Genomic DNA, 25,218 nt, shown 5'->3' on the forward strand with positions numbered 1-25,218 from the left:
ACATTGCTCTTCCCCAGCAACAGGGCCAGCTCTCTTCCGGCCCTGGTCCCTCCTTTCCTTTCTCTCCCACCTCCTGGGTCCTCCCGTTCTGAGAACCAGCAGAAGCCTGAAGCACCCTGCCTTCCTCTTCAGAGTTGGCTCTGTGCTCAGACATGGGGCTGGCATCTGGGGGCTTTGGGCTAGAGACTTTCCTCTCCCACCAGCTGTCTCCATATGTACCAGCTCATGCCTGCTGGGTCCTGGCCTGAGACAGACAGCTCACAAACAGAGGGCTGACCAGCTGAGTAGGTTGTTCCTGCCTCACCTTCTCCCAAGGCAGTGTCTGCTAGTGGCCCCAACGTGACCTATAAGGCATTGGCCACACACAAGGCGACTAAACCCATAGGAATTATCAATGTCTGGCTTGACAAAGCCCTGGCTGGGATGATTTAGTTGGGGATTGGTCTTGCTTTGAGCATGGGGTTGGACTAGATGACCTCCTGAGGTCCCTTCCAACCCTGATATTCTATGATTCCATGCCCTGGTCTACACTAGGAGTTTAGATCGAATTTAGCAGCATTAAATTGATGTAAACCTGCACCCGTCCACACGATGAAGCCCTTTTTTTCAACTTAAAGGGCTCTTAAAATCGATTTCCTTAATCCACCTCTGACAAGTGGATTAGTGCTTAAATCGGCCTTGTTGGGTTGAATTTGGGGTACTGTGGACGCAATTAGACGGTATTGGCCTCTGGGAGCTATCCCAGAGTGCTCTATTGTGACCGCTATGGACAGCGCTCTCAACTTAGATGCACTGGCCAGGTAGACAGGAAAAGGCCCGTGAACTTTTGAATTTCAATTTCCTGTTTGCATGGTCACCTGCAGCTTGCCATGCTGGCCAGAGCTCATCAGCAGAGGTGACCATGCAGAGCTCATCAGCAGAGGTGACCATGATGGAGTCCCAGAATTGCAAAAGAGCTCCAGCATGGACCAAATGGGAGGTACGGGATCTGATCGCTGTATGGGGAGAGAAATCCGTGCTATCAGAACTCCGTTCCAGTTTTCGAAATGCCAAAACATTTGTCAAAATCTCTCCGGGCATGAAGGACTGAGGCCATAACAGGGACCCGAAGCAATGCCGCGCGAAACTTAAGGAGCTGAGGCAAGCCTACCAGAAAACCAGAGAGGTGAATGGCCGCTCCAGGTCAGAGCCCAAAACATGCTGCTTCTATGATGAGCTGCATGCCATTTTAGGGGGTTCAGCCACCACAACCCCAGCCGTGTTGTTTGACTCCTTCAATGGAGATGGAGGCAACACAGAAGCAGGTTTTGGGGACGAGGAAGATGATGATGCTGATGAAGTTGTAGATAGCTCACAGCAAGCAAGCGGAGAAACTGGTTTTCCCGACAGCCAGGAACTGTTTCTCACCCTGGACCTGGAGCCAGTACCGCCCGAACCCACCCAAGGCTGCCTCCTGGACCCGCCAGGTGGAGAAGGGACCTCTGGTGAGTGTACTTTTTAAAATACTATACATGGTTTAAAAGCAAGCATGTTTAATGATTAATTTGCCCTGGCATTTGCAGCTCTCCAGGATGTACTCCCAAAGCCTTTGCAAAAGGTTTCTGGGGAGGGCAGCCTTATTCCACCCACCATAGTAGGACACTTTACCACATCAGGCCAGTAGCATGTACTTGGGAATCATTGTAGAACAAAGCATTGCAGTGTATGTTTGCTGGCATTCAAACAACATCCATTCTTTATCTCTCTGTGTTATCCTCAGGAGAGTGATATCATTCATGGTCACCTGGTGGAAATAGGGGGCTTTTCTTAAGGGGACACTCAGAGGTGCCCGTTCCTGCTGGGCTGTTTGCCTGTGGCTGAACAGAAATGTTCCCCGCTGTTAGCCGGGGTGGCGGAGGGTGAGGGGCTAGCCACGTGGTGGGTGGAGGCAAAATGCGACCTTGGAACGAAAGCACATGTGCTGTGTATGTAATGTTAACAGCAAGGTTTACTGTGAAAGAGTGTAGCCATTGTTCTAGAAAATGTGTCTTTTTAAATATCACTACCTCTTTTTTTTTCTCCACCAGCTGCATGTGTTTCAATGATCACAGGATCTTCTCCTTCCCTGAGGCTAGTGAAGATTAGAAGGCGAAAAAAATGCACTCGTGATGAAATGTTCTCTGAGCTCATGGTGTCCTCCCACACTGACATAGCACAGATGACTGCGTGGAGGAAAATAATGTCAGAGTGCAGGAAAGCACAATATGACCGGGAGGAGAGGTGGCGGGCTGAAGAGAGTAAGTGGCGGGCTGAAGAGAGGGCTGAAACTCAAATGTGGCAGCAGTGTAATGAGAGGAGGCAGGATTCAATGCTGAGGCTGCTGGAGGATCAAACCAATATGCTCCAGCGTATAGTTGAGCTGCAGAAAAGGCAGCAGGAGCACAGACTGCCGCTACAGCCCCTGTGTAACCAACTGCCCTCCTCCCCAAGTTCCACAGCCTCCTCATCCAGATGCCCAAGAACGCGGTGGGGGGGGCCTCCGGCCACCTGGCCACTCCACCCCAGAGGATTGCCCAAGCAACAGAAGGCTGGCATTCAATACGTTTTAAAGTTTTAAACTTTTAAAGTGCTGTGTGGTCTTGTCCTTCCCTCCTCCACCACCCCTCCTGGTGCTTCTCTCCTCCACCACCCCTTCTGGGCTACCTTGGTAGTTATCCCCCTGTTTGTGTGATGAATGAATAAAGAATGCATGAATGTGAAGCAACAATGACTTTATTGCCTCTGACAGTGGTGATCGAAGGGAGGAGGTGAGGGTGGTTAGCTTACAGGGAAGTAGAGTAAACCAAGGAGCAGTGGGTTTCATCATGGAGAAACAAACAGAACTTTCACACCGTAGCCTGGCCAGTCATGAAACTTGTTTTCAAAGCTTCTCTGATGTGCACCACGCCCTCCTGTGCTCTTCTAACCGCCCTGGTGTCTGGCTGTGCAAAACCAGCAGCCAGGCGATTTGCCTCAACCTCCCACCCCGCCATAAACGTCTCCCCCTTACTCTCACAGATATTGTGGAGCACACAGCAAGCAGTAATAACAGTGGGAATATTGACAGGTTTCAGAGTAACAGCCGTGTTAGTCTGTATTCGCAAAAAGAAAAGGAGTACTTGTGGCACCTTAGAGACTAACCAATTTATTTGAGCATGAGCTTTCGTAGCTCACGAAAGCTCATGCTCAAATAAATTGGTTAGTCTCTAAGGTGCCACAAGTACTCCTTTTCTTTTTTAGTGGGAATATTGGTTTCACTGAGGTCTAAGTGAGTCAGTAAACTGCACCAGCGCGCTTTTAAACGTCCAAATGCACATTCTACCACCATTCTGCACTTGCTCAGCCTGTAGTTGAACAGCTCCTGACTACTGTCCAGGCTGCCTGTGTACGGCTTCATGAGCCACGGCATTAAGGGGTTGGCTGGGTCCCCAAGGATAACTGTAGGCATTTCAATGTCCCCAACAGTTATTTTCTGGTCCGGGAATAAAGTCCCTTCCTGCAGCTTTTGAAACAGACCAGAGTTCCTGAAGATGCGAGTGTCATGTACCTTTCCCGGCCATCCCATGCTGATGTTGGTGAAACATCCCTTGTGATCCACCAGTGCTTGCAGCACTATTGAAAAGTACCCCTTGCGGTTTATGTACTCGTCAGCTTGGTGCTCTGGTGCCAAGATAGGGATATGGGTTCCGTCTATGGCCCCACCACAGTTAGGGAATCCCATTGCAGCAAAGCCATCCATTATGACCTGCACATTTCCCAGGGTCACTACCCTTGGTATCAGCAGATCTTTGATTGCGTTGGCTACTTGCATCACAGCAGCCCCCACAGTAGATTTGCCCACTCCAAATTGATTCCCAACTGACCGGTAGCTGTCTGGTGTTGCAAGCTTCCATAGGGCTATTGCCACTCACTTCTCGACTGTGAGGGCTGCTCTCATCTTGGTATTCTTGCGCCTCAGGGCAGGGGAAAGCAAGTCACAAAGTTCCATAAAAGTGCCCTTACGCATGTGAAAGTTTCGCAACCACTGGGAATCGTCCCAGACCTGCAACATTATGCGGTCCCACCAGTCTGTGCTTGTTTCCCGAGCCCAGAATCAGCATCCCACTGCATGAACCTGCCCCATTAGCACCATGATGTCCACATTGCCAGGGCCCCTGCTTTGAGAGAAGTCTGTCCATGTCCTCATCACTCACGTTACCGTGCTGACGTCTCCTACTCACCTGGTTTCGCTTTGCCAGGTTCCGGTGCGGCATATACTGCTGGATAATGCATGTGGTGTTTAATGTGCTCCTAATTGCCAAAGTGATCTGAGCGGGCTCCATGCTTGCCTTGGTATGGCATCTGCACAGAAAAAAGGCGCGGAACGATTGTCTGCCGTTGCCCTGACGGAGGGAGGGGCGACTGACGACATGGCTTACAGGGTTGGCTTACAGGGAATTAAAATCAACAAAGGGGGTGGCTTTGTGAGAAACTGAATGGCCCCCTCAAGGATAGAACTCAAAACTGGGTTTGGCAGGCCGTTGATTTCACGGAGGGAAGGAGGAGAAAATGAATACAAAACAAATCTGGTCTATTTCTTGTTTTGAGCCACTTCATCTATCTTTATACATCTTGCTGGCAGCAGACTGTGCAGTACGACCGCTAGCCATCATCATCTCCTGGGTGCTTGGCAGAAGACAGTTCAGCATGACGACTAGCCATCATCTTCTGCTGGCTGGAGGTTAAAAGATAGTGCATTGCCGGTAGGACTGAATCACCACGAGACGAAACTTAAAAGGGAAATGACCTGGCTGAGTCACTCCCATGTTTGCCCAGGCGCCCGATTAAAAGAGCACCCAGGACTACGTCGACGACGGCTACCAGTCATACTGCACTGTCTGCTGCCAAAAGGCAATGAACTGCTGCTGTGTAGCAATGCAGTACCGTGTCTGCCAGCACCCAGGAGACATACGGTGACAGTGAGCTGAGCGGGCTCCATGCTTGCCGTGGTATGGCATCTGCACAGGTAACTCAAGAAAAAAGGCGCGAAACGATTGTCTGCTGCTGCTTTCACAGAGGGAGAGAGGGAACGGGGGCCTGACGATATGTACCCAGAACCACCCGTGACAATGTTTTAGCCCCATCAGGCATTGGGATCTCAACCAGAATTCCAATGGGCAGTGGAGGCTGCGGGAACTGTGGGATAGCCACCCACAGTGCAACGCTCCGGAAGTCGATGCTTGCCTCGGTACTGGGGAAGCACTCCGCCGAGTTAACACACTTAGAGCACCTGTGTGGGGACACACACAATCGACTGTATAAAAACGCTTTCTACAAAACCGACTTCTATAAATTCAACCTAATTTCATAGTGTAGACATACCCTATGAGTCTATGTCCAAAGAGTCAGCTACAGAGTATTCCCTGTAACACAACTTGTGCTTAGCTCATATGGGGAGCAGTACACTTGTTTCCCTAGCATTGATTAATCAAGGCCAAATTCTGTTCTTGTTTACATCATTAACTCTGGAATAACTCTCTAGGTATCAGTGCAGTCACTCCAAATTTACACTGGTGTAACTGAGATCATGACTTCGCCATTGTTTTCTTCCATTCTCTGTGAGCATCCTGAATCCCCACCCCTCCAAAGCAAGGTTGGCTGCAGATCAGAAAAGCTCTCCCTTTGCCTTCCCTTGCAGCACTGCTGATTGGTTTCTACCTAAGCATTGCATCTCTCTCTGTTCCACCTCCATCTGTTTTGTCAAGTGCCAACCACTCAGCAATAAATTCTCCCCAAAGCTTTTGGTGCAACTGTTTGAAACAGTATCAAATGTAAAAATCGTGTTTCATAAAGGTTAGTTTTAAACCGTGTATACATATGTCCCTCCTTTGTATAAATAACCCCAAAGTACAAATTCTTATTCAGAGCATCTGCTTCGGTCTCACATCTAGTTACTATTTAACAGGACTGCAGTGACATGTAAAAGAAAACTCCACTCAGTTTGCTTAGGCCACAGCTCATAAGGCAAGGTATGCATCTCACAAGGAAGAAACCATGAAATGTTTTTGACCCTAATGAGATGAATTCTGATCCCAATTACACCAGTGTAACCCCTGAAGCAGTTCCCTTGCTGAGAACAGACTCCGTTTATGACAAGAGGCCAAGTGAGAGACTCTTTGAAAAAGTCTGCTTCCTCCTTTGACATCCTGGTTTACTAATTCTACAGCTTTCTGACAAAATCCTACGGGCCCATAGCTTACACTCCCAATGACATCGGGGGAGGTTTGCCTGCTCCAGAGCTGCAGGATTTGAATGTTAGGGCTAAATTCCATTCTCCTTTACATTTGTGTAATCTGGGGTAACTCTTCATTGTCACAGGATGGCATTGAGGCCAATAATTTTGCAAGATTCAAAGAGGGACTGGACAGTTATATGGCTACCAACAATATAAAAGCTCATGCACTCTTTGGAAGGAATATCAATCATCATACTTCACGGTTAAAAGCCAGTCTCTAGCTCTTAGGGATTAGGATGAAACCTTCTTGGGGGGCAGATTATCCCATAGATGTTTATTATGGGGTTACTTGCACCTTCCTCTCAACTAGCTGGTGTTGGCCCTGCATGTTCCAATCTGGTATCCCTATATCCTAAGTTCATCGACTTCAGTGGCCTTACACTGGTGATAGCAAAGGGGGAATCAGACCCGTACTGCTTAAAAAGTAAATGCGGTGATTAAATATTAGTTTTTCTACTTATGAAGCCATTATTCAAGCAGGATGAAAACTGGTCTCCAAGTTCTGACCAGGGGCTTTCTTATTGTCAATTTCCAGCAAAATGTCCCAGCAACAAGAGACTCAAAAACCTCATTGGTGAGTCACAAACAATTCATTAAAAAAAGAAAAGGAGGACTTGTGGCACCTTAGAGACTAACCAATTTATTTGAGCATAAGCTTTTGTGAGCTACAGCTCACTTCACAATTCGTTCCTGACCAGAAGGTCCCTTACCTTCTGACCTTCTATTGGTGGTGGCGGGGGGGTGGGCAAGGATGTTTGAGGTGGGAGGTGGCAGATGGAGTTTTCTGCTAGCCCCAGCAATAACCTTTAACATAGATTGTTTTTTTGGTTAAAAGTAAACATGCTTCATTCTCTTGAAAGTTTTAGTTTCACTCTTTATTTCCCATAAATTTGGTGAGAATCGCTGAGCTGAACCAAGCATGAATAAAAACAGGAAGCTGTAAAGAAACAAATCCCATTCATTCTAAAGAGTTACAAATTAACTTTCAGGAAGCTGTTAAACCTCTTCTGAACTGTGAGGCCTTAATTTGGGAATAATATTTGCATCCACACCAAAGAGAAAATAAAGAAACTGACCCAGCTTTTTGGCTTTTTGAGTGTCCATTGTCTGTATAAACCCTTTAAAATATGGAAATAAATGATCTTTCCCTCTTAACTATGCTCCTTTAGAGCTAGCAAGGTCTGATTTGTCCTGTAGTGTGCAGAACACAAGAAGAAACAGACGGTCTGAATGTCCCTCTGAAGTCAAGACACTGGACTAGAAAACTCCTCATTATGGTTCCGAGAAACAGAGTCTCAGTGAAAAATCAAAGCCTAGGTAGCCTTCCATTTGGCTGGAACCAAGCAGTGCAGTTGTCCAAGTCCAGGCGCTCCAAGGGACAGTGGGATCACAGACTGATCGGGTTACCACATTTCAGGTTCCCAAAAAGAGGACACTGCTGGAGGGGGTGGAATTGGGGGGGTGGGGTACAGTTGGGGGAGCTGCAGCAGGGGAGCTCACTGGAGGTGGGGAATAGTATCGCTCCGTGTCACAGCGGCAGGGCAGCTGGCGCAAGCCCAGGACACAGCAACAGCCATCCGTCAGTGCCTCCCTGCGGGACCACCTCCCTAGGGCTGGGAGCCAGCGCCTGGGTGGGGGGATCCAGCAGCTACGGCTGCAGGGGAATAGACCAACCAGCTGCAGATGCAATGGAGGGACCAGTCATGAAGCAGACCAATCGGGGCTCTTTCTGAGCTGCAGCTTGCCTCCTCTGCAAAAACCCCAAACATTGCCTGTTGTTTGAAAAGTCCATCTGGACAGAGAAGAGAGGCTGTGTCTGAGAACACCCGGACATATGCTGACCCCACACAGACAGGCCCCTGGTTGAAATACTAAGGTGCCAAAGCCAAACTGGCCCCGACCTGGAAGAGAGCCTTCCCACCGGAGACCACAGTCTGTTCCTATGAGATGCTGAGTGACGTGTGGACGCCCCTGTTCTTTCACTCAAATGCCCCAAGCCCAGCCGTACTGCCCAGGTGAGGGGATATAGCAGCACTGATCAAAAATAAATCCCTTGAAGGAACTCTTTTGGTCTTCCAAGATCCAGGAGAGGGTACCATAATTCTTTTTCATATTAAACTATAAGCAGGACTAACCCAATTACAACATGTGAAGGCAGACAACTAAATAGTGACAAATTTTGTAAGTGTCTTGTAAACCAGTGCTAGGAGTCTAAATACTAATGCCTGGTATTAAATGAGGAGATTGATATAATAGGCAACACAGAAACTTGATAGAACGATGATAATCAATAGGACACAGTAATACCAGGGAACAAAATAGATAGGAATGACAGAGTAGGTCATGCTGGTGCGGGAGTGGCACCATATAGGAAAGAAAGAGTAGCATCAGACAGAGTAAAAATCTTAAACGACTCCAGCTATACCACAGAATCTCTCTGGATAGAAATTCCATGCTTGAATAATAAGAGTATAGCAGTAAGAATAGACTACCGACCACCTGCCCAGGATGGTGACAGTGACTGTGAAATGCTCAGGGAGATTAGAGAGGCTACAAGACTAGAAAACTCAATAATAATGGGGGATTTCAGCTCTTCCCATATTGACTGGGAACATGTCACCTCAGGACAGGATGCAGAGGTAAAATTTCTAGACACCATTAATGACGGCTTCTTGGAGACACTAATCCTGGAACCCACAAGGGAAGAGGCAATTCTTGATTTAGTCCTAAGTGGAGCACAGGATCTGATCCAAGAGGTGCTTATAGCTGAACCGCTCGGTAATAGCACCAATAACATAATTAAATTTAACATCCTTGCCGGGGGAGATACCAAAGAAACCCACCACAGTAGCATTTAACTTAAAAAAGGGGAATGACACAAAAAGGAGGCGGCGAGTTAAATGGAAATCAAAAGAAACAATCACAAGAGTGAAATGCCTGCAAGCTGCATGGAAACTTTAAATACACCATAATAGAGGCTCAAACTAAATGTATACCCCAAATAAAAAAAATATTAAGATGACCAAGAAATGCTGCCACGGCTAAACCACAGAGTGAAAGAGGTGGTTAGAGGCAAAAAAAATCTGTTAAAAATTGGAAGCCAAATCCTACTGAGGAAAATAGAAAGGAGCATAAACTCTGGCAAGTCAAGTGTAAAAGTGTAATTAGGCTGGCCAAAAAATAATTTGAAGAGCAACTAGCAAAAGACTAAGAAATGCTGTCAGTTTTGGTAGTACATCTGGATGATGGTGGCACTAAAGGAGCACTCAAGGAAGACACGGTTGTTGAGGAGAAGCTAACAGGATTCTTTGTATTGGTCTTCACGGCAGAGGATGTGAGGGAGATTCCCACACTCAAGCTATTCTTTTTAGGTGACAGATCTGAGGAACTCTCCCAGATTGATGTGTCACTCGAGGAGATTTTGGAACAAATGGATAAATTAAACAGTAATAAGTCACCAGGCCCAGATGGTATTTACCTAAGAGTTCTGAAGGAACTCATATGAAATTTCAGAAGGACTAACTGTGGTATGCAATCTATTCTTTAATCAGCCTCTGTACCAGATGACTAGTGGATAGCTAATGTAACACTGATTTTTAAAGTCGCCTCCAGAGGCAATCCTGGAAACTACAGGCTGGTAAGCCTAACTTCAGTGCCAGGCAAATTAGATGAAACTATAGTAAAGAACAGAATTATCAGACTCATAAATGAACACGATTTGTTGGGGAAGAATCAGCATAGCTTCTCTAACGGGAATTCATGCCTCACCAATCTATTAGAGTTCTTTGAGGGGCTCAACAAACATGTGGACAAGGGTGATCCAGTGGATACAGTGTACTTGGACTTTGAGAAAACCTTTGATAAGGTCCCTCACCAAAGGCTCTTAAGAAAAGTAAGCTGTCATGGGATAAGAGGGAAGGTGCTCTCGTGGATCAGTAACTGGTTAAAAGATAAGAAACAAAGGGTAGGAGTAAATAGTCAGTTTTCACAGTAGAGAGGGGTAATTACTGGGGTGCTCCAAGGATCCGCGCTGGGACGAGAGCTGGTCAACATATTCATAAATGATCTGGAAAAAGGAGTAAACAGTGAGGAGGTAAAATTTGCAAACAATGTAAAATTATTCCAGATAGTTAAGTTCAAATCGGACAGTGATGTGTTACAAGGCGATCTCGGTGACGGCAATAAAATGGCAGATGAAATTCAATGTCAATAAGTGAAAAGTAATGCACTTTGGAAAACATAATTCGAACTATACAAACAAAATGAAAGGGTCTAAATTAGCTGTTACCACTCAAGCAAGAGATCTTGCAGTCATCATGGGTAGTTCTCTGAACACATCCACTCAATGTGTAGCGACAGTCAAAAAGCCTAACAGAATGTTAGGAATCATTAGAAAAGGGATAGATAATGAGACAGATAATATCATAATGACACTATATAAATCCATGGTACGCCCACACCCTGAATACTGCGTGCAGTTCCAGTTGCTGCATCTCAGAAAATATGGAAAAAATACAGAGAAGGACAACAAAAATGATTAGGAGTATGGAACAACTTCCATTTGAAGAAAGATTAAAAGTCTGGGACTGTTCAGTTTAGAAAAGAGGCGACTAAGGGGGGATGTGATTGAGGCCTATAAACTCATGACGGGTGTGGGGAAAGTGAATCAAGAAGTGTTATTTACCCCTTCACATAACACATAACACACAAACAAGTAGTCACTACATTAAATTAATAGGCAGCAGGTTTAAAACAAACGTAAGAAAGTTCTTCACACAACGCACAGTGAACCACTGGAATTTATTGCCAAGGGATGTTGTGAAGGCCAAAAGTATAAAAAATGTTCCTTGAGGACAGATCTATCAATGGCTATTAGCCAAGATGATCGGGGGACAACCCCATACTTTGGGTGACCCTGAACCTCACACTGCCAGTAGCTGGGACTGGATGACAGATGATTAATCACTCTGCTCTGTTCATTCCCTCTGAAACATCTAGCACTGGCCACTATCAGAAGACAGGATACTGGGCTAGATGAATCATTGATCTGGCCATTCTTATATTCTTATACCTCTTTGGACAGAGAGAAACAAACAGAATCCCTGCAAAGGCCAGGGAAAATGCCTCCTCTCTGAACGCCATCTCGTGACAGAGAGGGAGGTGTCCGTCTAGGACCTATGGCGTGGAATGAGGAAACGCTATGCCTGGTGTAAAGCCCTACGTCTAATCAAGACTCAAGGAACCTGCGTGAGAGTAGCACACACCACGGGCAGGTCTAGACTTCAAATGGTGCAGGGGCATAGCTGCCCCAGTGCTGCTGCAGCCCGCCCGTGAAGATGCTATCCTGTCAACAGGAGAGCTTCTCCCACCGGTGTCGTTAATCCTCCTCCCCAAGCGGCGGTGGCATGGCGCTGTGAGGAGCCCTTCCATTGGCGTAGTGCTGCCTACACCAGGGGTTCGGTCAGTACAACAGAGTCGCTCATGGGGGGTGGATTTTTCACACCCGAGAGCGATGCTGTTATAACAGTGTACGTTTATAGTGCCGACCTGGCCCCCGGGATTACAGGACGTGTGAACTTAACACATTCTTATACCTTCCTGTTAGTGACCTTTGCTGCTGCTCTCCTCTCTGACCTGCCCTCAGCGTGGGAGGTGGCGTCCCTTAGACTCAATGGGCCCAGCGGGAAGGAGGAGTGCAAAGAGGGCAGGTTACACGTCAATGAATGAGTGACAGTCTGAGGGCTTGGCTATACTTGCGAGTTACTGCGCCATAAAAGGAGCCCCGGGCGCACTAGCTCGCTCCCCGTCCACACTGGCAAGGCACGTAGAGCGCTCTGACTCCACGGCTACAGCGCTGCTGGTCTCCACCTCGGCGACTGGGATAACGTTTGCTGCGTCCCCGCTGGAGTGCCGCGACGCCAGTGTGGACGAGGGGTTGCTTTACTGTGCTCTGACCAGCCTCCGGAAACGTCCCATAGTCCCCTTAAGTCAAGTGGCCACTCTTGTCATTGTTTGGAATCGGCTGTAGGAATGCGCAAATGCCCTTTGAAAGCTCCGTTTCTGTCAGCCAGCTGCTTATCTGCTCCGAGAGAAAGCAACCATTCATGTGGAAAGCTGTGTGTGAGAGAGAGAGAGGCCAGGGGGGAGGTCTTCTGCTGTCTGGTCTTACAAGACAATATGCTGACATGCTCTCAGCCCCCCAAAAACCCACTCTCTCTCCTCCCATATGCACACAACACACTCCCTGTCACACTCCACCCCCATTTGAAAAGCACATTGCAGCCACTTGCATGCTGGGATAGCTGCCCATAATGCATCGCTCCCAATGCCTCTGCAAATGCTACAGATGTGGCCACGCCAGTGTGCTTGAAGCTGTCAGCGTGGACAGACTGCAGCGCTTTCCCTACTGCACTCTCTGAAGGCTGGTTTAACTCAAAGCGCTCTACATCTGCAAGTGTAGCTATGCCCTGAGAGGGTCGAAGTTGGTGCAAGGAGCATGGCCAAGGGTCTGACAGAAGGTGCAAGTTACACTCAAGTGGACTTGCTCGCACTAAAATACCTATGGGAAAGAAGAAAAGGCCATGGGACACTACAAGGGACCAGACTGTCCAAGCTCCTGCCAGAGAGGGGTTTGTAGCCTAGCGGATCTAAAGAGAACAAAGCCTCTTCGTCCTCAGAGCCCAAGAGTCAGCAGGCAGAGTCTCTGGATCCCAGGGCCGCTGTACAAGGAGTCAGCCTCCACTGCAGCATTGCTTAGCTGATGCCAGTTCTCTCTCAGAAGAGCTGCCCTTGGCCTCCCTGCTACACCTGTCCTGAGCCCTATCCCCCAGCCACAGCAGTTGTTGCAGATGCAGAATGGAAGTTCATGCTGCTCCAAGCAGAGTCCATTTCTGCATGGATTTCCAGTGGAGACACCATGGGGTCTTGAGAAGATCACGTTGGGCAGACTGGCTGCTCCCTAGCTTCACTCCCTCTTGTCCCAGGCTCTGACTTGGAATCTCAGGGAGTGCAGGATATGGAGAGTCTCTGTGGCTGATAGCACTCCCCTGCTTTGTAGCTTTCAGATCACTGCCACCCAGCGCTGAGCTGCCAAAATCTTAACAACCGGCTCCCTATAAAAAGTTCTGATGTAAGGGATGTGCCCCAGTATGTATTTTTTGTACCAACAGGGTTACCGTACGTCCGTATTTTCCTGGGAGGAACTTTTAAAATTTAAAAATTCCTCCCGGACAGCGATTTAAGAACCAAAAAGCCGAACAAGGCCGGGAAAATAAGGGTGTGTTAACCCTGCCTAAAGTTCTTTTTCAAAAAGATGGGCCTGACCTAGAAATGAGCTCCATTTCACAGCTGTGGGTCCCTGCCACACCCTGGGCGTGTGCTAGGGTGACCAGATGTCCCGATTTGATAGGGACAGTCCCGATTTTGGGGTCCTTTTCTTATATAGGCTCCTATTACCCCGCACCCCAGTCCTGATTTTTCACACTTGCTGTCTGGTCACCCTAGGGTGTGCACGTGTGGGTCCCAGCTGCTCCCTGCCCCCCTCGTTGAAGCAGGTGTGCAGGGTTACTGCCCTGGAAACTGCAGGGCACCAGTGGACGTGGGGCCAGCTGCAGACAGGGGCATGGGGCAGGGCTAGCTGGAGGCAGGGGGTGCAGGGCTGGCTGCGGGCAGGGCAGGGGGTGCGGAGCTGGCTGGAGACAGGAGGGTGCGGGGTTGGCTGGAGGCAAGGGGGTTTGGGGTTGGCTGGAGACAGGGCAGGGGGTGGGTGCAACAGGGGCTGGCTGCAGGCAGGGCAGGGGGTGCAGCAGGGGCTGGCTGCGGGCAGGGGGTGTGGGGCTGGCTGGAGACAGGGGCTGGCTGCGGGCAGGGCAGGGGGTGCAGCAGGGGCTGGCTGCAGGCAGGGGGTGCAGGGCTGGCTGGAGACAGGGACTGGCTGCGGGCAGGGCAGGGGGTGCGGCAGGGGATGTCTGCGGGCATGGGGTGCGGGGGTGGCTGGAGGCAGGGGCTGGCTGCAGGCAGGGCAGGGGGTGCACCAGGGGCTGGCTGCGGGCAGGGCAGGGGGTGGCTGGAGGCAGGTCAGGGGGTTGAGGCAGGGGCTGGCTGCAGGCAGAGGGTTCAGGGGGTGGCTGGAGACAGGGGCTGGCTGCAGGCAGGGGGTGCGGGGCTGGCTGCGGGCAGGGGGTGCGGGGCTGGCTGCGGGCAGGGGGTGCGGGGCTGGCAGGGAGAGCAGCAGGACGCAGCCCTGGCCCAGCAGAGCAGCTGGGGACCCCCCAGGCAGCAGCGGGAGCCCCAGGGCCAGGGGAGCAGCACCAGGGCTGGTGCCCAGGGCCAGGGGCAGCCCACGTGGCTCCCACAGCGCAGCGCCCCTGGCGGCCGGAGGAGGAATCACATCACTTCCCGGACGGAGCCCATCAAAGCCTCAGCGCCCCCTGCAGGGAAGCGGGTTAACAACCGGTTCTAAAACGGCTTCAAAATTTAACAACCGGCTCACGCAAACCGGTGTGAACCGGCTCCAGTTCCCTACCGCTGCCACCCCATGTCACTCTCTCTGCTCCTCTCCCTGCCTCCTAGCAGAGAGGTGTACCTGGGTCATTGCCATTAATTCCACATCCCCGTTTGCCAGCCGCATGTTTCGTCAGCCATTGGAGGGTGCCGTGCCACAGGGCTGTGCGTAAAAGGAGACAAGCCCCAGGTTTTCCAAGCCCAGCCATTTCCCGGGGTTTAGTTCAAGCTTCACTGTTCTGTTTAAACATTATCTTGTTCACTGGGACTCAATTTACAGCACCTCCCTGGGGGAGTTCCCAGTGCTGGGCAAGGGAACAGAAAGTGGCTGTCCCTAGACTTCCCGGCCTACTCCACAGGTGTAAGACGTGCTCCCACGCATTTATGTAGGAGTCAGAGACTGGGTCCTGTGTGTACATTCTGTGGATTGTCACAGACACTGGGATCCACCTGGCTCTGCCTTACCTTTCAATTTCTTCTTTCCAAACTTTAATCCAAATAGCGGCATCCCAAGTTTCTTTCAGTGCAGTTCCATGGAATTTCTGGAGAAGAAAAGAGAAGATTAGTTACAATGGGGATTCCTGCCGCACAAAAAGTAAAGGTTTGCGGCCTTCAAATGGAAGAGTTCAATTCCTAAACAATATGACCAATGGCTGCAGTTCTTCATGTGGTGATTTTTAATTACATAATCAGCTCAGGTTTCCCAATAATCCTGCATAAACACAGGTTACTTGACTAGGACATTTGGAGCTGCTTGGTTCCTGATCCTGCACAGGGAATAGGTCAGGTGGGAGACAGGGTGCAAAGGGCCCTCCTCCCTCGTGCCACCTGCACTCACAGACATTGCCTTGGGGGTGCACAGGTATGGCCTGAGGCTAGCACTCACAGTGACAGTTAGGTTGCCAGACATCTTTCGAGCGGAACACCCCTTCGAAAAGGGACCCTGGCGGTTCTGGTCATCACCACTGACCAGGCCATTAAAAGTCCCAGTCGGCGGCACAACAGAGCTAAGTCAGGCTCCCTGCCTGCCCTAGCTCCATGCGGCTCCTGGAAATGGCCAGCATGTCCCTGTGGCCCCTAGGCGCAGTGGTGGCCAGGGAGGGTCCGCACACTGCCCCCGTCCCGAGCGCCGGCTCCACAGTTCTTATTGGCTAGGAACTGCGGCCAATGGGAGCAGCGGGGGTAGCGCCTGTGGATGGGGGCAGTGTGCAAAACCACCTGGCCACATCTCCATCTACGGGCTGCAGGGACATGCCGGCCACTTCCAGGAGCCACCTGAGGTAAGTGATACCCAGAGTCCATACACCCCCTATATACTCCAACCCCCTACTCTAGCCGGAAGACCCCTCCCACACTCCGACAAGTCTCCATTCCCCTGCGTGCTTGATGGATTTTGCCATGATTGCTGTCAGGAACTGAGCCTTACCTGGCTAACGGGGCCAGCCTGGGAAGGTTGAGGTACTCCCCATGTTGTTATTAAAACAAGTTTTCTGGACAACAGCAATGAGGCAAGGCCAAAAGCTCTCATGCTTTAGTGGGAAATGATTCCTCAAAATACAGCCACTGAGAACAAAACCGCAGACCATCTCTGGAATACGGAGTCCCAGCGCAAAGCCACAGACAACTAGTGTCTTTGCTGCAAGGGTCAGCATATTCGGTCACGGGATAATGTCCATTACTTTTAGTTCTCAAGCAACTCTTCATTTTCAGCCCCCACCTATTCCACATGTTTAGGGTTTCTCTTTCATTTTTAATAAGAGCTGTTGTAGAGAACAGGAATGAGCCAATACCCTTCGTAGCCTACTATTGCAGTATCTCTGGGTCTGAGTTCTGCAGCTCATATCCCAGCACAGCACTAATTTCTGCCGAGCCTGATATGGAGAAGCCTTGGCATTCAGTTAGTTCTGATTAAGTACCATTCTCTTTCTATGCTCTGCCACTCTGAGGTTGACTCAATTCCTGATCAGATGCCTAGCATGAAGTGAAGGCCTTGAGGTACAGACACCCGTCCTTGCAGTCCAGTATCCTGATGCCAGAACTGCTCATGAAGGACACGCTAACAGTGGTGACCTCAGATAAGCTTCTAAAGGTATAAAGCTTGCCCCGAATTCTCCACATCCAGCCCTGGCTCATGTTTTCCATACAGCTCTGTGTGGTGCAGAGAAATCTAACCAGTACAGTATTTAATACAAGAAATAACGTTATATTCATAACACAAACTGTTAAAGAAGAAAATACAAACATCTGGCTGAAACAACCTCCAGAAATGAATTCCATGCGAAAGACCCTGACCCTTCTCCCACTTAAGCAACAAGGGCCGCAGTGTGTGGGTATGTGTAACTTCAACAGGGAGAATCCAGTTCTCATTTGAGATTAATTCTACGACCAGTTAGTCATCCGCAGTGAAGACACCTGAGGGGACAGGAACATCAGATTGTATACATTTTCTCCCTGTTCTAAGAACTAAATAAAGGGTATATATTGGCCCAAATGCCTCCCTGGTGTAGCTTCACTGCGGTTGTGCAGGGAATTAATTTGGTCTCCTCTCCCCTCCTGGAATTAGAGATAAACACAAACAAAAACCCCAGATCCCTGGAGAAGCTTTGATCTGGATCCAAACCTTCTTGTGTAGATCCTCTCTGCCCAAAATGCTAATGCAAAGTTGCTCCTGAGTAGCTGTAACTCATTAAGCCTGGGATGTAAAAAAAAAAACACCCCACAGCAGCTAACACTTCATCCATCCTCCCCACTCCCATACAGCATTGGCATCACACACAGAATTGGGATGCTCTGTTGCCCACCATACCAAGCTCAGTCACTGATTTACCAGAGTCTGCATCCCGAGGGGTGGTGGTGGTGGTTTTTGTTTAATAGCGGATTAACTCTTCTCCTGTTACTGCAAAGAGGCTTTAGCATTGTGTTCTGCACACAGTCTAACTAGGATTCATTCAGCTCCCCCCAAAAAGAGGAGTCCACAGTTAAAGACTTGACACTGCCTCTGCGAGTCTCGCTGTGGATATTGTTTCAGCATCCATGAGAGCAGCTGCCTTGGTGGGAGAGGGGGTGTCTGTAAACCAGGTCCAAGCCTTTGAAAGTCTTAAAGATAAGAGCCAGGATCTAGCCCAGGGGTTCTCACGAGAAAATTTTTGGTGGTCTCAGAGTGCGGCCACCAACTCTTACTGGTGGTCGCTCTGACAATTTTTCCTAAAATACTTAATTAACTTTAGGAAAAACCAATAAATATGCATATAGCCACGTCCAAATCATTGTAATTTATCTATATAGAGGTTTGGGGTTTTTTGTAGACTCAATAATAAAAATAATGTACAGTTGTCTCAATTCTTTACTGGATCTAAACAGAACGAAACAAAAGAAGGTGCTTTGTCTTTGTTGTTGTTTCTTTTGCTTTTTTGGTTGCTTTATTTTTAGACTTGCTAGCTAGTAGGTCTGCTGCGGTGAAAACTGATATTTATATGTTTGTTAATATCACTTGTCACAGCAGACTTGTTAGCTAGCTGGGAGGCAGTGAAAAGTGATATTAACAAACACACAAATATCGCTTTTCACAGCAGACTTACTCAGCCCCGGCAAGCTGGGGGAAAAATTAAGCTCTGGATGGAGAGGTGGGTAGGGAGGCAGTGGGAGCCAGGAGTATTGGCATGGGAGGGAGGGTGGCGAACCTGGGGCCAAAACCCAAAGCCCTGCGGTCAGAGCCCAAAACCCCATAGCCAGAGCCTGCCACCCATCACCCCAGGGCTGAAGCCAGAAGCCCACCACCCTGGGAAGGTGGCTGCCTGCTCTTCTGGCGTTTGTGGCTCCAGAGGGGGAGAGGGCCCAACCCCCTGCTGGCAACCCCAGGGGAAGGGCCACTGCTTTGCTCCCCCCACACCCATCGATCCCCGCCCCCATCACTGCCCAGTAGGCTGTGGATGCAAGAAAACCTTGCATTTGAGAAACGGTGATCTAGACTGTTTCAGGAGTAAATGTACTCTCGGTGTTCTTTGCTGCTTAAGAGGCAAGCTGCTGTGTGCTGCATTAGCCAGAGTTGCCTTTTATCTTCAGCCCTGGTTACAGAGAGATACAACAGTCTAATCTAAAGGCATGGCTCACCTAGGCTAGTTCCTTGTTCAGGAATCATAGAATCATAGAATATCAGGGTTGGAAGGGATCCCAGAAGGTCATCTAGTCCAACCCCCTGCTCAAAGCAGGACCAATTCCCAGTTAAATCATCCCAGCCAGGGCTTTGTCAAGCCTGACCTTAAAAACCTCTAAGGAAGGAGATTCTACCACCTCCCTAGGTAACGCATTCCAGTGTTTCGCCACCCTCATAGTGAAAAAGTTTTTCCTAATATCCAATCTAAACCTCCCCCACTGCAACTTGAGACCATTACTCCTCGTTCTGTCATCTGCTACCATTGAGAACAGTCTAGAGCCATCCTCTTTGGAACCCCCTTTCAGGTAGTTGAAAGCAGCTATCAAATCCCCCCTCATTCTTCTCTTCTGCAGGCTAAACAATCCCAGCTCCCTCAGCCTCTCCTCATAAGTCATGTGTTCTAGACCCCTAATCATTTTTGTTGCCCTTCGCTGGACTCTCTCCAATTTATCCACATCCTTCTTGTAGTGTGGGGCCCAAAACTGGACACAGTACTCCAGATGAGGCCTCACCAATGTCGAATAGAGGGGGACGATCACATCCCTCGATCTGCTCGCTATGCCCCTACTTATACATCCCAAAATGCCATTGGCCTTCTTGGCAACAAGGGCACACTGCTGACTCATATCCAGCTTCTCGTCCACTGTCACCCCTAGGTCCTTTTCCGCAGAACTGCTGCCTAGCTATTCGGCCCCTAGTCTGTAGCGGTGCATTGGATTCTTCCGTCCTAAGTGCAGGACCCTGCACTTATCCTTATTGAACCTCATCAGATTTCTTTTGGCCCAATCCTCCAATTTGTGTAGGTCCTTCTGTATCCTATCCCTCCCCTCCAGCGTATCTACCACTCCTCCCAGTTTAGTATCGTCCGCAAATTTGCTGAGAGTGCAATCCACACCATCCTCCAGATCAGGAAGGGCATCCTCCTGCAAACTGGATGTGAAGAAGGCACTTCTGCTCTCTGCGTATCAAAAGTGGCAATGAGTCCAATTAGCTCTGGAGACTTTGCACTACTCTCATGATCAGAGGGCAAATGTCCAGGATGGAGGGTGTGGTCAGTGTCTTGGCCAGCGCCTCACAATGTAAACATCCATGTGATATTTGAAACACAGAGCACATGCCATTTGTGCACATGATAACTCTCCACAGCAGTTTAGTCTGTGAATGGGACATGTAATCGGATGGTTTTATTTGCCTCTGATGAAGAAACTATAAACCTTCACAAACTTCAGAACAAAAATATCCTTCCATTAAAGTACTAAATAGCTAACCAATAAATATTTAGAGGACCCAGAGCAAGTTTAGGCAGCTGGTGGGATATGCCAGCCAACTGATCTGAGTGAAGTAATGCTATGCACCATGAGAAGAGGCCCTGAGCTTGGACCTTCCATCACTATCAGCAGGGGTCGGAAGGATTGTTGAGATTTTGCAAGACATTTTTGGAGTGAAATAGGATAGGCAAGTTTCCCAACTCATTTTTTTTATTCTTTCCAAATTAGTTTACCCACCTGTTAAGTGGACACAATACTCTCCTTTGGTTGCTGCAACTAAAAAGACAACAGGTGACACACACATGGTGGTCTCCAAGACACTGCACTTTTTTCTGTGTTGAGGAGAGAAGACGCCTGTGCTGTCTAGACACCACTCTCGGGTAATGATGGGCAGTGCTGACTTTGTAATGGTGCCACTTTAGTAAATGCTTGTAAAGCCTTCCCTTTGCAGTACTAAAGAGTTCAGCCATATTGTTCAAATACTGGTGCCCAGAGGTAAAGGCGGATTCAGTTCTCTCTCTCTCTGGCACTGAAATTGGAAAATTTTGGTCTTCAAACAAAATTAAAAACTAGTCACAATCTAGTCCCCATCATTGTAGTGTTGAGCACCTCACAGCCTTTAATGTGCATATCCTCACAGAATGTCCTGGAGGTAGGGCAGGGTTGTTCTCACCATTTCGCAGATGGGGACCTAAGGCACCAAGAGACGAAGTGACTTGCCTACGGTCACACAGGACGTTTGTGGCAAAACAGAGAATTAAACCCAGGCCTTCTGAGCCTCAGGCTAGCGACCCAACCACTGGACCTCCCTTGCTGCCTTGTGGTGAGGCTGGGTTTGACTGGTTTCAGCCTGGAACAAGTTCTAGGAAACCTAGGTGATGAATTCTGCAAATAGGACTCATGCTGGAAGTAGTGACCCAGCCTGTACTCTAGTAGCACCAACTGGCAAGTTGAAATATTTCCTAGAAGCCCAAGTTTTCCTTTGAATCAAAAATAGGGCAGCCAGACAGCGCTGCTGAGGCTCTGAGGTGAGCCAGCCCTTCAGTGATTACATTTTGAAGAGCTCTTCAAAGCTGATGGTTTTCACTGGTCCCTTCTGGCCTTGGAGTTTTTGTGATCATCTTTCTAGTCTGACCTCCTGCATAGCACAGGCCATAGGACTAGTCTGACTTCCTGTGTAACACAAGCCCATACGACTGCCCTCAATTAATTTCTGTTGGAACTAGAGCAGACCTTTTAGAAAAACATTCTATCTAGATTTTAAAATGGTCAGTGATGGAGAATTCACCACAATCCTTGATAGATTGTTCTTCTGGTTAATGACCCCCACTGTTAAAAATTTGCACCTTATTTCCACTCTGAATTTGTCTAGCTTCAGCTTCTAGTCATTGGATTATGTTAGACCTTCCTCTGCTAGACTGAAGAGCCCTTTATCAAATTTCTGTTCCCTGTGTAAGTACTTATTGACTTATCAAGTCACCCCTTAACCTTCTCTTTGTTAAGCTACATAGACTGAGCTCCTTGAGTCTACCACTGTAAGGCAGGTTTTCTAATCCTTTATTCAGTCTCGTGGCTCTTCTCTGAACCCTCTCAAATTTATCAACCTCCTTCTTGAATGGTGGACACCGGACCTAGACACAGTCTTCCAGAAGCGGTTGCACCAGTGCCAAATACAAGGTAACGTAACATCTCTACTCCCAGACAACATTCCTCTGTTTACACATCCAAGGATGGCATTAGCCCTTTTGGCCACAGTGTTGCCCTGGGAGCTCATGTTCAGCTGATTGTCCACCAAGACCCCCAAATCTTTTTAGAGTCCCTGTTTCCCAGGACAGAGTCCCCCATCCCATAAGTATGGGCTGCTTTCTTTGTTGCTAATGTGTAACTTTACCTTTGGCAGTATTAAAATGCATATTGTTTGCTTGCGCTCAGCTTACCTAGTGATCCAGATCGCTCCGTATCAGTGACCTGTCCTCATTACTCACCATTCCCCCAATCTTTGTCTCATTTGCAATCTTTACCAGTAATAATTGTAAGTTTTATTCCAAGTTTTTGATAAAATGTTAAATAGCATAAGGCCAAGAACCGATACCTGAGGGAGACCACTAGAAACACACCCATTCAATGATGATTCCCCATTTATAATTATATTTTGAGACCTGTCAGTTAGCCATTTTTAATCCAATGAATGTGTACCAAGTTCATTTTGCATCGTTCTATTTTTTTTTTTTAAATCAAAATGTCATGCTGTACCAAGGAAACTCATAAAACTGTGTCCATATGAAAAGACCTAGAGCCCTACAATGTGCCAAGATAATTACTGGGAAAGAGATACAGCCAGTTATCTGTCATGGGTTGAAGTAATGACCCAATATCAGCTATCTGTTTTCATATAAAATACTCCCTAAACTGACACATATGGAAAGCAGTACTGATCTGCACTGGACACATTTGAACAAGCTAGTGATGGTTTTCATGTTACTTCTTAACAGCTGTGGGGAGAGAGTTTTGCAGAAAGAAAAGCAAACTGCACTTTCCTCACTGTGAAACAATTCAAACAATAGCCGAGTTTCCCCGAATAGTCTGTGTTTAAAATCATGCAGAGTTCAGCTCGCTCCACCCAGCAATTCTACAATTTAGTCATAAACTCCCCCCAAAACCAACACATTTTGGTCAGATTTTACAAAGCTTCCATGTCTAAAAATGCAAACTTTCTACAACTGAAGCTGACAGAAAAACAAACAAGACAAAAGAGAGCATTAAATCTTACCCTTGAAGACTTTTAAAAGTCACAGCAACAGTTACTGCCCTCCATAGCACTCGAATAAACTCCTCTCTTCTCATTTATATGCTGCTTTATCCCCTCCCTAGATCAACTTAAACTCCTCTGGTTATTGCACACTCAGGATGTGCATCTAGGAAAGCAAAGTTGTTCTAAACTGGGAAACAAGCCACTATAGGGTTGTCTCAGACGTTAAAATCCACTGCAGACCCGGTTTCCTCTGTGATGAACTGGTGACTAAATTTACTCTTAATTCCTTACTACTGACTTCACTGACTGGCCTTGGCTACTTGCCAAATTCTTCTGTCTTTTCCCCCCTCCTGTTTCCTGTAGATAGGGAAAGTGGATTTGCTCCTTTAAACAAATAAAAAATAAAAATAAAAATGCCAGTCACACCAAGCTGTGAAACGCTTGGGCAGGAAGGCAAAGCACCCAGCATAGGAGTGTCCAGCCTGGATTCCAGGGGCCACTGCTACTCATTCCATAGTAGTGTGGAGGGTTTTAGAAAGGGAAACGAAAAGGCAGAGAAAAAGAAAACACTTTGAAAAGGGGGAAGCAAAAGGAGGAACTTGTGAGTGGATCCATTTCTGAGCACCAGAGAGCCCTTCTCTGCTTTTATTCCAAATTCAGTTAGCTCTCTTTAGGCACAGAGGAGCTGCCATACCAGAATTAGACCGGGGTCCTTCTCATCCAGTCTTCTGTCTCCAACAGTTGCCGGCAGCAGATGCTACAGAGGAAGGTACAAGAAACCACACAGACTACGTCATAACCGAACTACAGGGTTTCCTCCTAGCTCCAAGGCTGCTAGTGGCTGGCTTCTGTCACAAAGCATGGGGGCTTATATTCTTTATAAAATCTTATTCCAATTCCTCCTCTGGTCTCCATGATACCCATATTGCCTTCTACATATGGAGTGCAGCTGTCAAGCTCATCTTCCTGGCCAGTCACTTCGACCACCTCCACGACCCTCTGACTGTCCCCCTGGGTCCCCCTCCTCCAGGGGATCAAGTTCAAGTTTCTTGTCTTCACTTCCAGAACACTTCACAATGCAGCCCCTATCTGCCTGTCTCCCATCACTTCACCCTCCACCACTGATGCAAGCCTTGACCTCCGTGTATCCTTGTCTCCCACAGGCACCTTCGTGCTTCCTGCCATGCTGCCCCTTAAACATGAAAGGCATTCGCTGAATGCATCTGGGAAGCCACTGCCCTCTCCTCAAGTCCAATTCTACCGAATGCTTGCAAGAAACGAGCCAGCTCAGAATGGCCGGGTATGGGGAGAAGCTCATTTATTTAAAATTAAAAGCCTATATATGTTGTTACTTCTCCTCCTCCCGCATCCCATTTGTCTGTCTGTCCCCTTACGCTGGGCTTTCTTTGGGGAAGGAGCTATGATGACTTCTCTGTGTGTGGACAGGATCTCACTCGCTGTGGGTGGCGCTGGACTACTAATCAAGAAGGAAATGCATCCGTGAATTAACTGATTAGTAATAGCAATACGAAAGCAAAGGATTCTTCGGCCAAGTCCACAAGAGTGGTCAGGGGTTGCTCCTGGAAGAGCCTAGCAATGAAATTGGTGTTTGTTTATTAGGTCCAAATCTTCCAGTCAAAGGAAGAGCCACAGAAGACCCTGCGTGCAGCAGAACTGGGGCCATTCCACCAGCAACAGGGTGCAGAAAGGACATGCAGAGTACCTCTCCACCCCGGCAAGCAGCCTCTGAAGCACATGGCCTATCACTGCTGATCCCAAGGTTAGTCTCCTAGGATACATCTATTTTCAGAAGAGCCATGAGGGGCGGGGCAGGAGGGGCAGCTTCCATTCAATCTTTTCCCCACATACTACAATGCAGAGAATTAATATGAACAGCTAATCTAGGAAACAGCAGGCAGGACGGCTCTCCTTGGGAGTCAGATCATTCTCACACAGGATTTCCTGCTGACAACTGTTTCATTTTTGCCAGGAATGCTCTCCCCTTCCCAGTACAGGGCATTTCTCCTGCTTCTGCCAGCTCAGCTGCAACATTCGCTCTCTCAAGGGTCTCATTCTCCTTAAATTCATAAGGGCTACTTCAGCCATTCCCAAGTCCACCGGATTTTGGTTCCTCTCCATATTTAATGGACCTCCTGCTCTCCCTTTGCCTTACAGGTTCCCTCTCTCCTTGGGCACAGATTTTTTTTTTTAATGTTCCCATATTAGCTGATGACGTTTCATTATATGAGTC

General features: G+C 48.2%; 1 protein-coding gene across 1 annotated transcript in view; it reads right to left on the reverse strand.

Annotated features, from left to right (window-relative positions):
- The window catches only part of LOC144264768 (phospholipid-transporting ATPase ID-like), a 123,196-nt gene extending 99,936 nt beyond the window's left edge, over positions 1-23,260 (reverse strand). The window contains exons 1-2 of the mRNA XM_077816576.1: positions 22,986-23,260; positions 15,260-15,336 (exon numbers count right to left, since the gene is read on the reverse strand). Coding sequence (XP_077672702.1) covers positions 15,260-15,302 — 43 coding nt within the window. The 5' untranslated portion in view covers positions 15,303-15,336; positions 22,986-23,260. The remainder of the gene's footprint in view (positions 1-15,259; positions 15,337-22,985) is intronic.
- Between the last annotated feature and the right edge of the window lie 1,958 nt (positions 23,261-25,218).

This window comes from Eretmochelys imbricata, chromosome 5, assembly GCF_965152235.1.
Source record: "Eretmochelys imbricata isolate rEreImb1 chromosome 5, rEreImb1.hap1, whole genome shotgun sequence".
Taxonomy (NCBI): Eukaryota; Metazoa; Chordata; order Testudines; family Cheloniidae; genus Eretmochelys; species Eretmochelys imbricata.